A 17,814-nucleotide genomic window follows, 5' to 3' on the forward strand; every position below is an offset into this window, starting at 1 on the left:
GGGGGCACATTTAGGGCCACAACCACCCGAGTTTACGTTTTATAACGTGGAACTAAAGGATGAGGGTGTAAGGAATTCTAAGGGGAAGAGAAAGCTACTGGAGACTTTGCAGCGTTCCTAAGCGTGGGGAGGTTGATAAAAATGCACGAGATTGTCCTAAAGGATCAAAGTGATGCAACAAGTCTCTAAAACTATGAATTCTAAAGGAATACAGAAAGAGATTCAAACCGTGGAAATTTAGGAAACTAAGAAATGGGGCGCCTGGGTGGCTCAGTCGTTAAGTGTCTGCCTTCGGCTCATGTCATGGTCCCAGGGTCCTGGGATTGAGCCCCGCATGGGTCTCCCTTCTCTGTGGGAGGCCTGCTTCTCCTTCTCCCTCTGTGCGCACACTCACTCTATCTCTCAAATAAATTTAAAAATCTTAAAAAGAAAACTGTCAGAAATAAGAGCATATAAATTAAAAGGAAGCTGATACGGAAGAAGAATCTTCTGCCTAAAGCCCCGAGTGGGCCTGGTGTCCAAGGCCTCCCGCCCCACGGGGGTCTGCACCCCCCACCCTGACCCTGCGCTCGTGCCTCCCGGTGGGGACGGTGGACCTGCCAGGGGTCTGTCTAACCCGCTCTGGCGCCTGCCAGCCTGGCTGCTTCACCTCCTGGCAGTGAGCACTGGAAGTCACTCCATACAGACCGAGGTCATGTTCCCTCCTGGACTTTATTTTCTGGATAGAGTCACCGCGTGTCAGGTGCATCCTCCATAGACGGTCCCTTGGTCCCGCAGTGGTCCCCAACTGGCCTCCCGCTGGTGGCTTCTCCAGAAGCCAGCCTTGGGCATTAAGGACTGCCTTCTCTCCCCGAGCCTGCCGACCCTGGGAGACGCTTGTGTGATGGTGCCAGGCGCGGGGTCAGCCCTACCCGGCATCGAGAGCACGCTCCGTGGAGCAGCGACTCCCAGGCCCCCGGAAGCCAAGATCACAGAGTGTGGTCACAGCCAGCACCTCCCTCGTGGACGGCCACAGGCGACATTCTCTCCATTCCGGGCAGCCTGGCGAGCCCTGCTGCCCGCTGTCCTGCTGGCTCCCCGTGTCGCCCCAGGGAGGCTCCATGCTGTGTGCAGACGTGGGGGTGTTACTGGTGCTCGTCTCGTGAGCACTTGAGGAAATGCAACCCCCAGGTCGGCTGCAGCCCCTTCCCGAGGGGCTCTCTGCCCAGAGACCCCAAGGCTCACCCGCACGGGCTGCGGGGCTGCTTTTGCTGGGTCCCGAGTTCCAGAGAGGGGCTCTGGCCACTGCCTTGGACATGGATGTTCGCATGCTGATTCCCAGCGCGAGGGCTCTGACATCCTGGTCCCCACTGTGCCTTGATTCTCGCGTCCATTATAGAAAACGGTGATTGGAAATAAAGGTGCAGGATAAGATGAGCTCGGAGAGGGAGGACGCCTGCCTGTGCGGCCACTTGCCCCACGCCTGTGGGCTCCTCATGGCCCCTCGTCCTCGGCAGGTGGCTGCAGGTGGGCGAAGCTCAGGAAGACCTGCTCCAGTGAGATCTGGCTCACGGAGTAGTCGTCCATGGCGTACTTCTCCTTGGCCTTCTCCAGAACACCAAACACCTTGTGGGAGCAGAAAAGCGGCTGTTAACAAGCCCAGGAGCGGGGGCACCTTGGCTGGTCTGGGAGTGCTCTGGCCCCAAGGGGTGGGGGGGCTAAGGCTCCCAGAGGTCCTACCCTGACCCAGCCAGAGCCCCTGCTCCCCGGCAGAGGAGGGGGGCTGTGCAGGATAAGCAGGCCCTGGGGCCAGGCTTCCCCCGAATCTTCCCAGCTCGGGGTGCAAACTTGGGCACGCTCTCTGGGCCAGTTCCCTTTTTTGCACCCATTTTTTTCTGACTCAAATGAGCCTCTGAACCTGGCAGATTTTAGGATGAGTGCTAGAGCAGAAACCATAAGAGACTCCTCTATGGAAGGAGCCTAGAAGCCCCACAGAAGGAGTCACAGCTGCAAGGGCCTTCCCCAGCCCCAGCTAGGCTGGCAGGGCCCACACTCACCTTGGCCCAGCTGAGGTCATCCCCGGGCAGGTGGTAATGGACCATCCCTTGGTGCTCATCTTCCAGGACGCTGCCTGCATGAAGAAGACACCGTGTCCCCGTGAGGGCCAGGCTGGAGGGCAGGGGACCATGCAATCATGGCCCTCCTCCCAGGGGTCAGGGATGGGGGACTCGGCAGGGGTGAGGCACAGATGCCCTCTGCGCAGAGGCCCTCACCTGGGAAGGTCAGGTTCACAAACGCCTTGAACTCCTCCAGCGCCCCCTGCTGCCCGTCGCTCCGGACCTTGGCCCGCAGGGAGTAGCCGCTGCCAAACTTGCTCTTGAGGTGCTGTGGGCTGCCCAGGCACTTGAACTGACCCTGCACCATGATGGCCAGCCGGGTGCACAAGGCCTCGCATTCCTCCATGCTGGGGAGAGGGGCAGAGGCCTGACACGGGGCCGGGGGATGCCGACGCCTGCCTTCCGTGTCAAAGGCTCAGGCAGAGGGGCCGGTGTCGACGGCCGGATCGCACTGTTCCTGATTCCCATGTTCAGAGGGTGGCCCACATGGCTAGCTGGCGACTTTCCTCACAGACTCTGAGCCAGCTGCTGACAGGTCTTCTGTCCACCCGGCCCCACCCGGCCAGCCCTCGTCTCGGCTCTTCCACTGACCCCGAGACCCCGGCTCTACCTGTGGGAGGTGATGATGATGGCCTTGCCGGACTCTCGGGCCCGTGCCACAGTGTCCCAGAGCAGGCGCCGGGCCACGGGGTCCATGCCAGTGGATGGCTCATCCAGGAAGATGACCGAAGGCTCTCCAAGCAGGGCGATCCCTGTGCTCAGCTTTCGCTTGTTGCCACCGCTGGGAGCAGGGGTGTGTGGGTGGCAAGGCTCATGATTAGCACAGGCTCCCTGTGTCCTAGCATCAGACTGGGCCCAGTGATCGCAGAGCGCCCCGGGTGAACAGGAATGAGGGGAGCGTGCCTGGAAAGCCCACCTTGTGGTTTTGGGGGCCCCAAGGAAAGCTGTGCTGGGGTGTCAGTCCACACCCAGAGGACAGTAACACCGTCTGTCTCTGCTGACCGGGGCCTGACAGGCCTGACCTCCCCCTGGCCTGGCCGTGCCTCCCCAGTGGCAGGAACTGGTAGGAACCGGCAGGGCAGGCCCCCCCTCCACTGCCTGGGTCATGCCGCCAGATCCCCATCTGATCCTGGAACGACGGGTGGCAGCTCTGGCCCCAGACCTGTTCGGCTGCCACCAGCTTTACGGTAAGGGAGACTCAGACTCCACCCCAGGGGCGCGGGAGTCACTGTGGCACGGGGTGGTTAGGGGGCCGGAGTGCAGCCGCACCTGTACGTCCTGACCAGCTTGTTGGCGTGCGGCTCCAGAAGCAGGCCCCGGAGTGTGTTCTCCACGCAGGCGCCGATGTGGCGCTCGGGGATGCCCCGAAGCCGGGCGTACATGACCAGCGTCTCCCGGCCCGTCATGTGGTCCAGCAGGGCGTCAAACTGGGGGCAGTAGCCGATCCGCTGCCGCACCTGGAGGTGGGGTGCAGGGGGTGCAGCGGGTCAGGGGGGGGGCTCCTCCAGGTTTCTCCCAGCGGATCCGTGTGGGGCAGCCTGGCGGTGGACAGGCCCTGGCGGCCCCCACACTGCACTTTGTCAGGGACACCGGAGGGTCCTCGCCAGCTCGTGGATGCCCGGGCGCACATCCCGCCCCACCCCTAGGTGCCAGTGACTGCAGGAGCCAACGTGGCCACGGCATGCAGGGTGGGCAGGAGCACAAGGCCACCATCGCTGTGACATTTGCGTCACTGCTCCTGTACCTGTCAGATATTAAACAGGCGCGGGGCGTGTAAGCCCTTGCCCTCTGCTCCCGCTGATCAAGGAGGGGTTTGCAGGCGGCGCCTCTGGGGCGGGGGTCACGTGGACCCCCCGCAGCCGCACCGTCTCCCTGGCTATTGCAGCAGCAGGCAAAGGGCCGGTGAGCCTGGGGTTGGTCTGTGGATTCCAGGCAGGGTTTTCTCTCTCCTTACTCTCCTGAGGGCTCCTAGGCTTCGGCCCACCTGGGAACACTCTCTCTCTGCCGCTGCCCCATCACTCAGTACTGGTCCCCGTGCTCTCCCATCCGCTGGAGCTCAGACCAGACAAATGGACGAGTCCCCTCCCTCTCCAGCTTCTAAGACGTGTTTATGGTTTTCTCTTTTCTGCCTGTGTGTCTAAACTTGTTTGTTTCTCTAAACACTGTAAACACAGGTGTTTTAGAATCCGGGTCTGGCGGTGGCAAATCTATAGTGCTGGGCTTTTTTCTCCCGCAGGTTCTTGACATGGGGCCATGCTTCCTTTGTTTCTCGGTGTGCATGAACTGCCCACAGGCCCTGGAACACTGTCTGGGGCTTCTTGGGGGCCTCAGAGGAAGGCCTTCCTCCAGACAATGTGGGCGGCACTCTGCGGGCATGGCAGACTAGAAGTCCCCACTGCCAGGCGGGACACACGGTTGCCCCCAGGCCCTGGCCCAGGCTCTGCTCCTCCCCTCGGCACACAGAGGACCCCCCACCCAATCCCCAGGGGCACAGAGAGTGGGAGGGCAGCCTGGTTCATCCTTACCTGGCCCCACGTGGAGAAAGTCTCATTTCTCACCCTACCATGGGGGCCCCGGGCTTCGGTTTCTCCCCTTCACTCAATGAGGCCCTGAAACCTGTGCCCGGGGGGCCAGGAGCACCATGTGCTCTCTGCAGAGGTGGAACCTGCCGTGCCTCTCGGGGCACAAGAATTTTGGCCGGGGCTCCTCACTGTGCAGCAGGCTCTACAATGCTCTTAACAATGAGCTTTGTCACTGGCATTTTACCCAGCTTTGATTCTTGGTGGAATGCCTGGTCTGAGCGGCTCAGGGCACCGTTATGATCAATCTGTGCACATGGACTGCACAGTGCTGTGAGCACCACGGCCCCGGGTCCAGAGGAGCGGCTTCCCAGAGAGAGGCTGTGGCCTGGGCCCTTCGGGCCTAGGGGGCTCTTATCTTCCCGTCCCCTCTGCCCTCCCCATTGCTTCGCTCTGGCCCCAGTCACCACCTCGTCCTCCTGTTCACGCACTGTGAGCCAGGAACGAGCCCCATCCCTGCCTCCACGGGGCCCCCTCTTCCCGCCTCTCTGGCTGCACCCACCTTCCCAATTTCAGAGCTGATGCTGTAGCCCCCGACAAAGGCATCCCCAGACGTGATGGTCTCCTCCCCCGTCAGCATTTTGAAAGTTGTGGTTTTCCCGGCTCCGTTGAAACCCAGCAAGCCAAAACACTCCCCTTTATGGACTGCAAGGGAGATCTTGTCCACGGCAAGCAGGGGCATCGTCTGCTCATACACCTGCGGGACACCGGGTGTTGGGGCCTGCAGGCAGCCAAAGGGGTTGCCCAGGGCCGGTGTGGGGAGGCCCACCTTACCTTGGAGAGCTCCTTGATAACCAGAGGTGTGTCCAGCAGGGAATCCATGCTGGGGGCCAGGACCCGGTTCCTTTCATCCACCACGTCCTGGTCCTCAGGAGGTGCTGACGTCCGAGCATACGCTTCCATCTAATTGTTCCAGAAAAAGACCACGCAGGTGACCTCCAGCTCAGGGGGTCCTCTTCCATGGGACAAAGGGCGGGGGCCTCTGACACCGCTGGTGTGCTGACTCGGGGCTTTCACAAGGACAGCTGGTGGACTTAAGGGCTGACATGAGCACCGAGGAGATGCAGACTGCCAAGGAGCAAGGATGGTGCAGGACACACTGAGAAAGCCAAGAACCTCGGGTGAGGGCATGGAGGCTGTACTATGTGGACAGAAGCTCCTTGTCGGAGCGGTCTTCACAGGTCAGAGCAGACCCCCTGCCCTGGGTTCCTGTGTCCGTCCAGTGCAGTCTCCTCCCCAGGCTGCGTTTGTGGGACAGGACGTAGGTGACAAACACGAGGGCCATCGGCCCAACAGCCTCTACCAAGACAGAGCCTGTGGGGACCCCAGAGTCTGGGACTGGAGAGCCTGGGGGCTGGTGAGCACGGTGGCCTTCCCGTGCGTGCACCTGCCCAGGCCAGAGGGAGGTGGAGGTGTGGGGAGCGCCGGAGGCCACTCACCAGCGCCCGCCTCCTCCGGAAGGCACAGAGGCAGGTCTTCAGCCTCCACAGCGTGTCGGTCTCGATGAGGAAGAGCAGGCTGAGGTAGGCAAATCCAGAAGCTGCCATGGAGGTCACGAACCTGCCGACCCCCGGGGCGCTCCACGCATAGAAGTTCTGCTGGTACTGGATGTCTGTGTGGGCAAGGGAGTGAGCACCACGCCCTCCTGCCCCACGCCCTCCTGCCCCGCACCCTCCTGCCCCGCGCCATCCCATGTGCCCCCACCCTGTGCGCCCCCCCGCCCTACGCACCCTCTCACCCTGCGTCCCAGCCTGAGCCCCTCTCTAGGCCTACAGGTGCCTGCACACCGGCCCCCGACAGAGGCCGTGAGGGCACAGGGTCCACTCGTCTTCCAAGGCTGCACCCTGTGCTTGTCACTGCCTCACAGAAGCCCCAAGAACTGCCGACATCTGTGAGCAGTTTTACTTTGCAAGGGGTGCCTGTGACAACTGACCGAGTCATGCCCTCGCTTGCTCACTCCCAGGCTCCTTCCCCGCTCGGCGGAGGGGGTTCACTGAGACGTGAAGATGTGACCCCCCCACCCCACCCCCATGGTCACAGAGGTGATAGCTGACCACAGCTGAAGACTGGTCCAGGCATGGGAAGGGCATGTGGTGGGCTGAAAGGTGGCCCCCAGAACGACACAACACGTCCTAACCCCCAGAACCCATGAGCAACCCCACTTAAAAAAGGATCTTTGCAGATGTAAAAAGCTAAGGGTCTTGAGGTGAGATCCCGCATTTGGGATGGGCCCTGAATCCAACCACAGATGTCCTTGCAGGAGAAAGATGAGGGAGGTTGGAGATACAGAGATGCCTGGGTGGCGGAGGGACCCAGGGGGTCAGCCTGGGGGCGGCCTGGGGGGAAGGGGCACCCCCTCACAGAGCAGAACAAGGGTCTCCCCCAGGAGAGCACGGCCGCGGGGTGCGGGGTGGTGAGAGGGGCGGCCGCAGGGACACTCACTGTACTTCCTGCAGTAGTGGGCCGCGACCTCCGAGGAGGTGCAGTACCTCCGCATCTCGAAGTTCTCGTGGAAGCTGCTGACCGCCATCCCCAGACAGTGGTTGGGCAGCACCAGGAACACGTGGTCCAGGGTTCTGGAAAGCTCTTCTAACTTGACCGCTGTGGAGAGGGGCACAGACCAGTGGACGCTGGAGGACACACAAGCGCGGTGTGTGGGGGCCAGGCGCCCAGCCGAGTGTTACCCCCACATGGGGAGCCAGGCCCTCCCGGGACGGCACCTGCAGGACAACCCCCCCGCGCCCCCTCCTGGCTGAAACCGTGAGGCGGAAGTGCTGCGGGCCCAGCAGGGCCACATTCGGCAGAGGGGCCTGGTCCAGTGCCCGCTGGTGCCGCCCAGGTTCGGGGCAGAGTGGCTCCGCAGGCACCCGGGGTGAGGGGCAGGGGGGGATCCGCAGGCCCCCACCTGGGATGCGCATGATGGTGACCATGAGGAAGGTGGCTATGCCTGACAGGATGTTGAATATGGTCAGCCTCGTGTAGGCAGTGGCTGCTCCCGAGAAGAAGAAGTTCATCAGGTACATGAGGGGGATGATGGCCCAGCCATAGAGCATGAGCAGCAACAGGGCATCTGCCATGTGGCCGTCGCGTGTGAAGGCGTGCACGTCGAAGGCTTTGAACACCACCTGTGGTGGCACAGAGGCAGGCGGCTCGGGGGCCCTGTCTCCCCGGTGGCTTTCAGCCCTGGGACTCCCCCTGATGACCTGCCCTCCGCCCCCCTGTACTTGGAGCCGTCACGGGGCATGCCGCTCCGGGGCCCTGCCTGCCACCGTGGGGCGGAGGCTGGGGGTGCAGACACAGATGAGGGGTGTTCCCAGCCACCCTCCCAGATGGGGCTGAGCAGCTGGCATGTACCCCAGGCTGGCTGCAGTCAGTGCAGGGGCCCCAGAGCAAGCCCCCCGTGACGTGCGGGGGGGTGTCCCAGCACCTCACAGCCCTCACCAGCAGCAGCAGACTGGGGACGAGGAAGGACATGAGGTCCCACAGCAGCGCGGAGAGCCAGAAAGTAGCCACATGGACCCCACTCACAAACTGGACATGCTTGGCCTGGACGGCCCTCTCGCTGACTGCCAGGATGGAGAAGGTGCTAGCCAGGAACGCCATGGCGAACAGCAAGTTGAGAGCGATGTTGAATCCCTTCCGGCCCCTGCGGGGTATTAGGGGGACAGGGCAAGTCAGGGACTGAGCGGGGACCAGGCAGCAGGGGACATTCATCAAGTCCCTGGTCACCAACCAAAGCATGCGGTGGAGTGGCCCAGCTGCTAACAGGGGTTAAGAGAGAATGCCAGAGCTGTGTGTGTGTGTCGGGGGGGGGGGGTCTCAGAGCAGGGAAAATCTCATCCCAGGAATTCCTCCTCTGGGCTTCCGGTCCCCAGTGATGGCGGCACCACTCTCCCAGCCCCCCACCCCCCACAGACACGCAGGTGACGGGCCACCACCGATCCGCCTTTCCACATCTCCTGAGAAACCCCCTGTGGCTGGCTACCCCCCTCAGCAGCTCATCCCACATTCTGCAATCGGTTGTCAGAAACCAGCACAGGGGGTGTTACTCTGCTGCTTAAAGACTTCCTGTCTGTCTCAAAAATGGCACTTCGACACCTGGATGCTATTTGGCTGGAAACAGAGAATTATGGATACACACTACAACATGGATGGGCCTTGGAAGTGAAAGAAGCCAGTCACAAAACGATTCCATCGGTAGTAGATGTCCTGAGCAGGTATGTCCCCAGACGGGACAGCGCGGAGGCCGCCTGGAGAAGGGGAAGGAGGATCGGGCAGTGACTGCTGTGTCCTGGGGCCTCCCATGGGCGTGACGGCTCGCTCAGTAAAATCCCGCTGTGGTCCAAGAGGCACATGAGAACGTGTTGGGCACCACAAAGCACCAGGGAAACGCCAGTCAAAGCCGCAGGGAGAGACCACCTCACAGAGATCTCACGTCCGGTATGTGCGGGCAAGGACGCGGAGAGAGGGCTGCCCTTGTGTGCTGTCGGTGGGAATGCACATGGGGGCGGCCACCACACCGGAGGACAGTGTGGAGGGCCAGCAGAAAGTTAAACCCAGAGCCACTATATGCTCCAGAAATTGCACTTTCGGAAAATGAATCGCTGACTTGAGCGATGTGGGCGCCACATGTTCATGGCAGCATTGCTTTACAACGGCCGAGACAGAAACAACCTGTCAGCAGGATCAAGAAACCAGGGTCTGATCACAAGGGAACATTTTCCAGCCACAACAAAGAAGGACATCCTGCCATTTGTGATAATGTGAATGGTTCTTGAGGGCACTGAGCTAAATTAAGTACGTCACACAAAGAAAGACAAATACCCTATGACTTCCTTACGTATGGAATCTGAAAAAACCTAAACCCAAATGGAAGTCGTAGAGAATGACAGAGAACAGATTGTGTGGTTGACAGAGGTGGGGGGCAGGGGGTGGGCACAGCAGGTGAGGGGTCAACATGTACGGCTTTCCCGTCATAAGATAAATGTGTCCTGGGGCTGTCACATACAACATGGGGACTACGGTGAAGGTTAACGATCCCAGATCGCGTGTTGCAGTCGCTCAGAGAGACGACCTTAAAACTGCTCATCACAGGAGAAAAGACTCTGGAACTTGTGTGACCAGGGATGCGACCAGATCCAGGTGGTGAGGGTTCACCACACATTTGGAACTAATCTGACCTCGTGTGTCAGTGACAGCAAGCGTGCCAAGGGCCCCATGCTCCGAACATGCTAACGACAATTTGACCGTACGTTACAAACGGGTACAGAGTTCTATCTGCTCACGCTGCAAAAACAAAACAGAGTCCAACCGCCCCGTCCACCACACTGAGCCCACCAGGAGGGAGCTGCCCCTTGTTCTGGTTCGGCCCCCGCCCCGCCCAGGTCTGAGGGCCCCGCAGGCCTGTCTCCCTGGGGCCCAGTCAGAGTGGAGGTCCCAGAGTGATGTGGTTCCGACCCTGCAGTGTGCTCATCTGCTCCTGGAGGGGCAGACAACGGCCACTGTGTCTCTGCTTTCAGGTCGTGGAGGTCATGGAGGGGAAGACCTCGTAGGGTCTGCGTAGGGCCTGGAGTGCAGTCCAGTATGGGGCAGGGCGTGAAGATGAAACTGCCCCCCCCATTAATTGCCCTATGTGGGGTGATGGTTCTGAAATTAACTGATTTTCTCGGGCTTCCTCTGTATGGTCCCAGGGTTTGAGGGGCTCTGTAACCAGTGTAGGGGAGAGTCCCCCACACACCAGGGCAGGACGAGGCCTGAGAACAGAGATGTCCATGGGGCTTCCTGACTTGCGGCTGCTTCGGGCAGCGACCCCTGACCTCGCTGTGTTCTGCATCCTGGTCGTGTGCTGGGACCCCTGGGTACAGCGGTCAGCAGGAGCCAGGTACAGACTTGGGAAGAGGGCACAGCCGCCCTCCAAACCCTCAGGAGTCCCCCCTCGGAGACCTCAGTGGATGGAGGACAGGATCTCACCAGCTACCCAAGGAAAGAGTATGGAAGGCTGAGAAAGATGTAGGTCAGGGGTTCCCTGGCCAGAACCCAGAAGCTTCCTAAAGGCAGACACAGTGCCATATCCACCTGCATGGCCGTTGGTGGTCCCTGGTACTGCCCCGGGGGGTCGGTCCTGATGAGAGGTCCTGACGGTCGGGGGTGGGGCTCTGGCAGAGGGGCAGGGGGCAGGGGCGGCGCACATACTCATTGAACTGGTCCTTGGCAGCCTGCAGGGTGCTCCGGGGCTGGGGGTAGTTGGAGACCATGATGGAGGCCCGGGGGCCACACAGCTGCTTGAACAGAAGGTTGTCCACGACGGCCAGCGCAGTGGCCGGGGAGTGGTATGCCTGGTTGTTGAACAGGGCAGTGACCACCGTCCGCTCACCAACGTCTCTGAAGGACACCGCCACCAAGCACCGCTCGTTAAAGCCGCCTCCCTCCACCGAGGCCCTGAAAATCAGGAACTCCTCCAGATCACCTGGGGGGACAATGGCAGGGTGAGCGGCGGAGGACAGCCCTCTGAGGCGCGTGCCTGAGGCTCTGGAGGAACCGCAGGAAGGACACGGGCTGAGGAGCCACGTCATGGGAGCAGCAGGGCCTGAGGCTGCAGGACTCTGGTGAGCAGGCACACTGTAGCCACAGGAGGCCATGTGGGCAGAGCAAGCTCCTCCTTCTGCCCCACAAATGCCCCCTGTGGAGGGGACACTAAAGGGAGCAGCCGTGGACCAGGGCCGGCGTGGCAGGGAGGAGGCCACTCAGGAGAAGGCAGAGCTGTCTCAGCCGATAGGTGCTGGGCGGGCCAGAGGTGCAGGGAGGGGCTGCCAGGGGACAGGGAGGGGCTGCCCTTGGTGGGGGTGCAACTAGACAGGACCTCTGCCTGTTTTTCTGGTGTTCCAGTTTTTATGGAATGAATAAGTACCTTTTCAGAAAAAAATAAGATGGTTTTTCAAAAGAATGGCCTGGGATGCCCGGGTGGCTCAGTCATTGGGCGTCTGCCTTCGGCTCAGGTCATGCATGATCCCAGGGTCCTGGGATCGAGCCCAGCATTGGGCTCCCTGCTCAGTGGGAAGCCTGCTTCTCTCTCTACCTCTCCTTCTATGCAGGCGCGCGCTCTATCTCTCAAATAAATGTATAAAATCTTTAAAAAAAAGAGTGGCCTGGGGGAGGAGGGCGTAGGAAGGAGGAGCATTCCCTCGTCACCTGGAAGAACCCCAGCCAACTCCCACTTCAGGTCTTGGACCGTTCGGGCATTCAGGTTCTGGGTAGTCCTGCTGGCTCTCACTTGGCTTCCTGGCGGACGCCTGGGGAGAAGGGGGTCTGACGAGTGGTGCCGGGGTCTGCCTATGCTCGCTGCTGGCTGCATGGTCCAGCATCCCATGCACCCGCTCACACCCTCGCTGCCCTGGCCCTGCCTCTCGCTCAGCTGTAAATGGGTCCAACAAGGACACCTGCCCTACGGGACCCAGGGTCACTGAGGGGACAGGGACATGTCTGTGAGCCCTAACTTCAAGAGTTATGACGGCTCGGTCCGCCCCGGCCTGCACAGCTGTCATTACTCAAGGAAAAGAATCAGAAGTCCTTAAATACAGCGTAACAAGACCACACAGCGAGGTGGTCAAAACCGTGGGCTCATACGCTTGATGACAGAACGGACACTTTGGCCATCCAGGAGGACTCAGGCCAGGGGCACCTGAGGCTATGTCCTGAATGCCCCAGAGCCACCGTGTGCTATGAGAGCCCCAAATTCCTGAGGCCAGGCTGGGTGGCAGCCAGCGAACAAGGCTGGGGGGCATGGAGGTGACAGGAGTGCCCACTGCGGAATCAGCGGGGCTAACCCGGTGACAGTGGTGGGCATGGCTGCCCACATTCCTCCCTAGCAGCAGTGCCCACTGCAGGGCTGGCCTACGCCAGGGGCATTCAGCCTTTTCCTAAATAAGAACCCGATTCCTGCCAAGATTTGCTGGCCACCCAGTGTACCGGGACGTGGGAGGGGAGTGGTGAACCGAGCCAGCCTTCCCACACGACCCCTTTAACCCGAGCGCGAGGCCTCTCAGCCCAGGGCAGTGTCCAGCTGCCACGACCAGGGACGTGGATGGTTCGGGCTTGATGTGATGGAAGAAAGCACTGAGTTTCCTCCGTGCATGTTGTGACCAGCCCGGCAAACAGGCCATGGAGGTTTCTTTAGCATTTCACCTACAACAGCCCCAAAACAGACAACCTTGGTCCACGGCCACCCGGGCAAACCTTAGCCCTAGACGCTGCCCAATGTCTTTCTCTGACTCGGGTGATGGCCTTCTCCCCCAGTGGCAACGTCTGGAGGCGTTTTTGGATGTCATGACGGAGCCAGGGAAGGGGGGTGCTTCTGGACATGCCACGGTACGTGGGACCGCAAGGAACCAACCGGCCCAGATGCCCATGGCGCCTGGACTGAGCAGCAAGGCTTGGACAACTTGGCCTGAGCCCCATGGCCGCCCCTTACCCAGCACCTCCCGCGGCTCCTGGCCCTCAGCCTGCAGCATGTCTTTCAGACGCTCCGCCAGCAGCTGGTCCAGCCGGGAGGCCCCTGGAACGGCGAAGGGCACAACAGTTCGGCCGTACGCGCCCAGGGTCAGCTCCAGCCTGGGGTCGTCGAAGGTCTCTGAGGAGTAGTTGACAGCCAGGAGGGCCAGCGTGACGCATGTCAGCGGGACCAGGACCTGGGCCACCACCATCTTCCACTCGCGCAAGCTGTATGTGGCCTTCTTCAGGAACATGGCCCAGAACTGCTGGCAGTGCAGGGCGAGCTGTGGCAGAGGGGATGAGCTGCCATGGCTGCCACGGCTGCCACGCAGGCCAGCGTGGGACCCCCACCCAGCAGCAGCAGGCCGGTCCAAATGCAAGCCTGGGGCCTTAGGCTGACCCACGTGCCCCAAGGCCCTAGGGCGGCTCGCAAAGCTCCTTCAGTAACATGACGTGGCCTTGGGGGCGGTGGTTTCACCGCCATGGAGGCCAGGTGGGCGCTGGGCGCTGGGGGACCAGCTGCGGTCCCATAGGGGAGCCAAACCTCTGCCCTTCCCCTGATCCTGGTGGGAGGACCCGGCCTGCACTCACATGGGAGCAGAGGGCTGCCCTTTGCTGTCCTCCCAGCATGGGCGCCGGGGTCAAAGGCCTGCTTGGCCACACGCCAGCTGTGCCCCTGGGCCCAGGCCCCCCGTGTTCTGTCTGCCAAATGGGGCCGATGCTGCCCTCTACCTCACTGAGTGAGCAGGAGGCCTATGGCTAGCCCTCGGTACACGGAGCACCGTGAGCATGATGTGCAATGTTTGCTCATTCGTGAGCAGCCCAGTGACAAGAGGAAATGACAGTTGTCAATTAAAATGCTCCGGGTTTTCCTTCTCCCTGCCATGACCGTGTGACCTGCAATCTACCCTCTTCCCAGGGAGCTGAGCCTCCGCAAGCCCTCATCGGCCCCCGTGGATGCCAACACGTGGGGTTCAGGGGCCCCCCAGCCCTCTGTGCTCACCCCAGTGTTGAGCTTGGCGGTGGTGCACTCGTCCTCGATCAGGGAGCCCACGCCGTTGGTCGGGTCCATGGCCCCGCACAGGTGGCTGTCCACGGCCCAGTCGCTTGCCCGCCTCTCGTGCTGGTACTGCAGGGCAGGGAGCTGGATGGCTTGGATGTCCATGCTTGTGTCCACCAGCTTGCCGACCCTGCGCCAAGAAACGAGAGGCTGGTCAGCGCTCGGCTCCTCACGGACGCCATCCCACTGGGAGGAGGAGCACACCATTGGCTTTGCCTGCTGGCGGTTCATTTCCTCACTCGCTCATCAATGGATGCCCCAGACTCCAGGCACCGCAGCCAAGCAGAGTCTGGCAGAGACATCCAGACAACGGCCCTGCCCATGAGGACCTCCCTGGGAGATGGGCTGGGCGTTTGTGGAGAGCGTAGGCAGGGAGGCCAGCAGGCCCCCAGGTGCTGGGCCGCCCCGATGCCAGGGAGTGACCTGAGCCGTGCACTTGCTACTCTGTTGCCTCCCCTAGGACCCGGGATCCTCAAGCACTGACCTTTACCTTGCACTAGCTTTGTACTTCTAGTTCTTGGCACTCTGTCTGTCAAATAAGCACTCAAGACAAGTCCGGTAAATATGTTTGTTGTCCCCGCCCCGCCGCATGCCCGCAGGTCTGGGGGTCTGCCTGTCCAGTCCCCACCTTCATCATGGACAGACACCTGCTCTGGGAAGGGGCCCCCGGGACGCCTGCACACTCCCCATGAGGGAGGGGTGGAAGTTTCCAGAGACCTGAGCTCAGTGGCCCTCTGCGTGGTGAATGCCATGGGGCTCGTGGGGCCCTGCCCACAGCTGGCTGTCCGGCTGCCCTCAGGGGGTGTGGGGTGAGGGGCTGCCTCACTGTCTTGCGTTAAACAGGCATGTGCGCCCAGACTGTTGGAAACATGTGTCTACTGACCGGAGGAAGACCTCCTCCATGGTGGTGACCGAGGCCCCGAAGCTGGCGATCCCCAGCTCCTTCTGCTGCTTCTCCAACTTAGCAAATAGACTTTCGAACCTGGAAACAAGACCCCAAGTGAAGAGCTGCGTCTCAGTGACTTTCGAGGCAGCCTGTTTCTCTGGGCAGTCTGGGGGAGCAAAGGGACCTCCGTCCTTGAAAAGCCACTGCAAAGAAACCCCGAGGTCGGGCTTGGTTTCCCCCTTTTCTGTCCCGACGGGAGCTTCTGCCCTGAGTACTTGGGCCCGTGGGGCGTTCCGTAGTATTCGTCCACATGAAATCACAGAACAAACCCAAAGAAACTGGTGAATATTCATCTGACTCTGGGGTAGCGCTTCACAGGAAAAAAATCACAAGGGAAACGGTATGACCCATTACACGTAAAGTATCCTCGTGGGAAACAAATCCCACAAAATTAGTCAATGACCAACTGGAAAAAAAAACGCAGCAAAAAATGGCTGATACTAAGATATAAAACACTGACGGACAACCAAGCAAGGGACAGGAACGCACACTGTCCAGAGCACGCACAGTGGGCCAGGCTCCACCTCCTGCCGGCAGGAACGGAAAAACACAAAATGCCACTTCACCCACTGGATACACAGATGTTAAGAAAACCTTACTGGAGGCTGGCAGCCATGGGGTAAAATGGAGTCTCTCCCATCCTGCTGATGGGGAAGTCAACACACCTCCTTTCTAGGAGGGAACTTGGTACCATTTACCCTGCTATCGGGACTCTATCCTAAAGGGGGGGGTGTCACTGGAGGTTCAGACAAAGAGTTTTCTAGAAGGTTCACTAGCATATTTTGGGGGGAACGCCATGAGCGTGTGGTCACAGCGCAGATGTTGATGAAGTCACGGCGTGACCAGGTCAGGGAACCGTACGAATTTAGTAAAACCACACGTCAATTGGGCTCTTCAAAAGATTAAATGTACTTTCCAGATTTATACCCGCAGTTTCTGAATGTGAATCGAGGGTTTGGTTCTTGCCCCCCCACACCAGGGGTCTCCAAGACTCCAAGCCTGACACCAAGAAGATACACAAATGCAGGATCCCACAGGAACTCAGAGCAGCTGCTGTGCAGGCCTGACCCGGGGTTGGGGTCACAGACACTCTGCCTCCAGGTATGGGAAGGTTTGCCAGCTCTGAGGCCCTGGGAGGCCTGCCTGCCAGATCTAGCAAGCTGGTTCACCCTGTGCCGTCACAGGCCCGCTGGCTGAGCCCAACAGGGACAAGGTAGGTCCTCTAAGCTGGGAGACCCTGAGGACCATGGAGCCCCCTCCTCCGGCGTGTGCCTATGCAGCCCTGGGATACACACCTGTGCGTGCTCTCCTTGGGGAGGATGAAGGACAGCTCTGAGCCAGCTCTGCTCTCCAGCGTGGCACTGGGAACGTGGTGCTGCACCAGCCGGGAGATGGCCTCAGGGTCGCAGTGAGGCTCCTTCACCAGCGTCATGTGGTAGCCTGCACCTGAACAGCAAGGAGCCCCACGTGACGCTGTTTCCCGTGGAGGCTGTCTCTCCTGGCCCTGGGCTCCCAATGAGGGCAGGCTCATGGGGAAGGGGCCAGAGAGCCGCGGGAATGCACCTCGGAGCCCCTGGGCGCCCGCCGTCCTGAGGGCCTGGTCTCCCTGCCCACTGCTGGGCAGAGATGCCAGAGGACTCGGTGGTGGGGGGTGATCTGCTGCATGGTAAGGACACGAGGCCCAAGTAGGACTCCAGACTCCAGACTCCAAGTCTCAGAGGCTGCAGCAGGAACTGTCCCCAAGATCTGTGCTACCTGCTTTCTCCACAAGGGAGCCCTGGGGACGGCAGCCGCCCTCTCCAGCCTCTCTCCAGCCTCCCTCCAGCCTGAGGGGGTAGCTGCGGGAAAGAGGGGTGCACCTCCCAGAGCGTCTGAGGAGGGGAGCTCGGCTTCTGTCTTTGCTTCCCCCGTGGGCAGGACCTGGGTGGACCCGCCACACTAGACTGTGTCGGACCATGAGCTGCCCTCGAGAAAGGAAGCCACGCTCACGTGGCAAACCACGCACCACCACCGGTCCTGGACCGTGCCATGGGCTGCCAGCTTGAGAGCCTCTATGCTACCGAGCGTGGCCTCTCCAAGGGCACTGTTGGCCTCTGTGGCCTGGGCTGGTGCTGGCTGCTCTTCTCTTCCCTGGTCACAGCTGGACTCCATCCTAACCAACTCAAGACTGTCTGCTCCTTAGCTCCCTGCTCCTATCACCGCCCCTCTCCTAGCCTCAGGGACCCTCCAGGCCAGGGACGGGGCCCGTAGGGAAGGGAGGCAGGCCTGCCCCGCCGCCCGCCCACCCACCCGCCCGCGCCACTCACCATACTTCTGCTTGAGGAAGAGCGAGGACCCGCAGCACTGCAGCTCCCCCTTGGCCATGATGGCCACGCGGTCCCCCAGCAGGTCAGCCTCGTCCATGAAGTGCGTGGTCAGCAGCACGGTGCGGTCACTCTTGTGCTGCTGCAGGAGGTCCCAGATGGCCCTCCTGGAGATGGCGTCCATGCCCGAGGTGGGCTCGTCCAGCATCAGCACCTGCAGGCAGAGCAGTGGCTGCTGGAGGTGGTGGCAGAGCTGCGTGGCGGGCCCGGGCTGGCTGTCGGGAGGCCCCGTGAGGCTCCAGTTTGTGAAGACATGGCTGTCCCGCCCTGGCCAGGCTGCTCT

General features: G+C 61.1%; 1 protein-coding gene across 7 annotated transcripts in view; it reads right to left on the minus strand.

The window, feature by feature from the left end:
- Window positions 1-692: 692 nt before the first annotated feature.
- ABCA3 (ATP binding cassette subfamily A member 3) overlaps window positions 693-17,814 on the minus strand; it is a 33,960-nt gene continuing 16,838 nt past the window's right edge. For 5 of the 7 annotated variants that reach the window (XM_028111815.2, XM_028111814.2, XM_028111813.2 and 2 more), the window contains 17 exons: window positions 17,475-17,685; window positions 16,464-16,614; window positions 15,106-15,204; window positions 14,166-14,352; window positions 13,143-13,446; window positions 10,868-11,141; window positions 8,117-8,321; window positions 7,581-7,800; window positions 7,118-7,276; window positions 6,115-6,287; window positions 5,450-5,578; window positions 5,178-5,372; window positions 3,366-3,553; window positions 2,707-2,877; window positions 2,253-2,443; window positions 2,037-2,110; window positions 693-1,605 (listed from right to left, as the gene is read on the minus strand). In XM_028111815.2, the coding sequence (XP_027967616.1) occupies window positions 1,474-1,605; window positions 2,037-2,110; window positions 2,253-2,443; window positions 2,707-2,877; window positions 3,366-3,553; window positions 5,178-5,372; window positions 5,450-5,578; window positions 6,115-6,287; window positions 7,118-7,276; window positions 7,581-7,800; window positions 8,117-8,321; window positions 10,868-11,141; window positions 13,143-13,446; window positions 14,166-14,352; window positions 15,106-15,204; window positions 16,464-16,614; window positions 17,475-17,685 (3,063 nt within the window). In that variant the 3' untranslated portion in view covers window positions 693-1,473. The remainder of the gene's footprint in view (window positions 1,606-2,036; window positions 2,111-2,252; window positions 2,444-2,706; window positions 2,878-3,365; window positions 3,554-5,177; window positions 5,373-5,449; window positions 5,579-6,114; window positions 6,288-7,117; window positions 7,277-7,580; window positions 7,801-8,116; window positions 8,322-10,867; window positions 11,142-13,142; window positions 13,447-14,165; window positions 14,353-15,105; window positions 15,205-16,463; window positions 16,615-17,474; window positions 17,686-17,814) is intronic. The other 2 variants (XR_015766532.1, XM_088017270.1) reach the window with 2 other exon arrangements.

This window comes from Eumetopias jubatus, unplaced genomic scaffold (assembly GCF_037043125.1).
Source record: "Eumetopias jubatus isolate StellerSeaLion01/CBP00866 unplaced genomic scaffold, mEumJub1_p1.0 scaffold_12, whole genome shotgun sequence".
In the NCBI taxonomy this organism is placed as follows: Eukaryota; Metazoa; Chordata; class Mammalia; order Carnivora; family Otariidae; genus Eumetopias; species Eumetopias jubatus.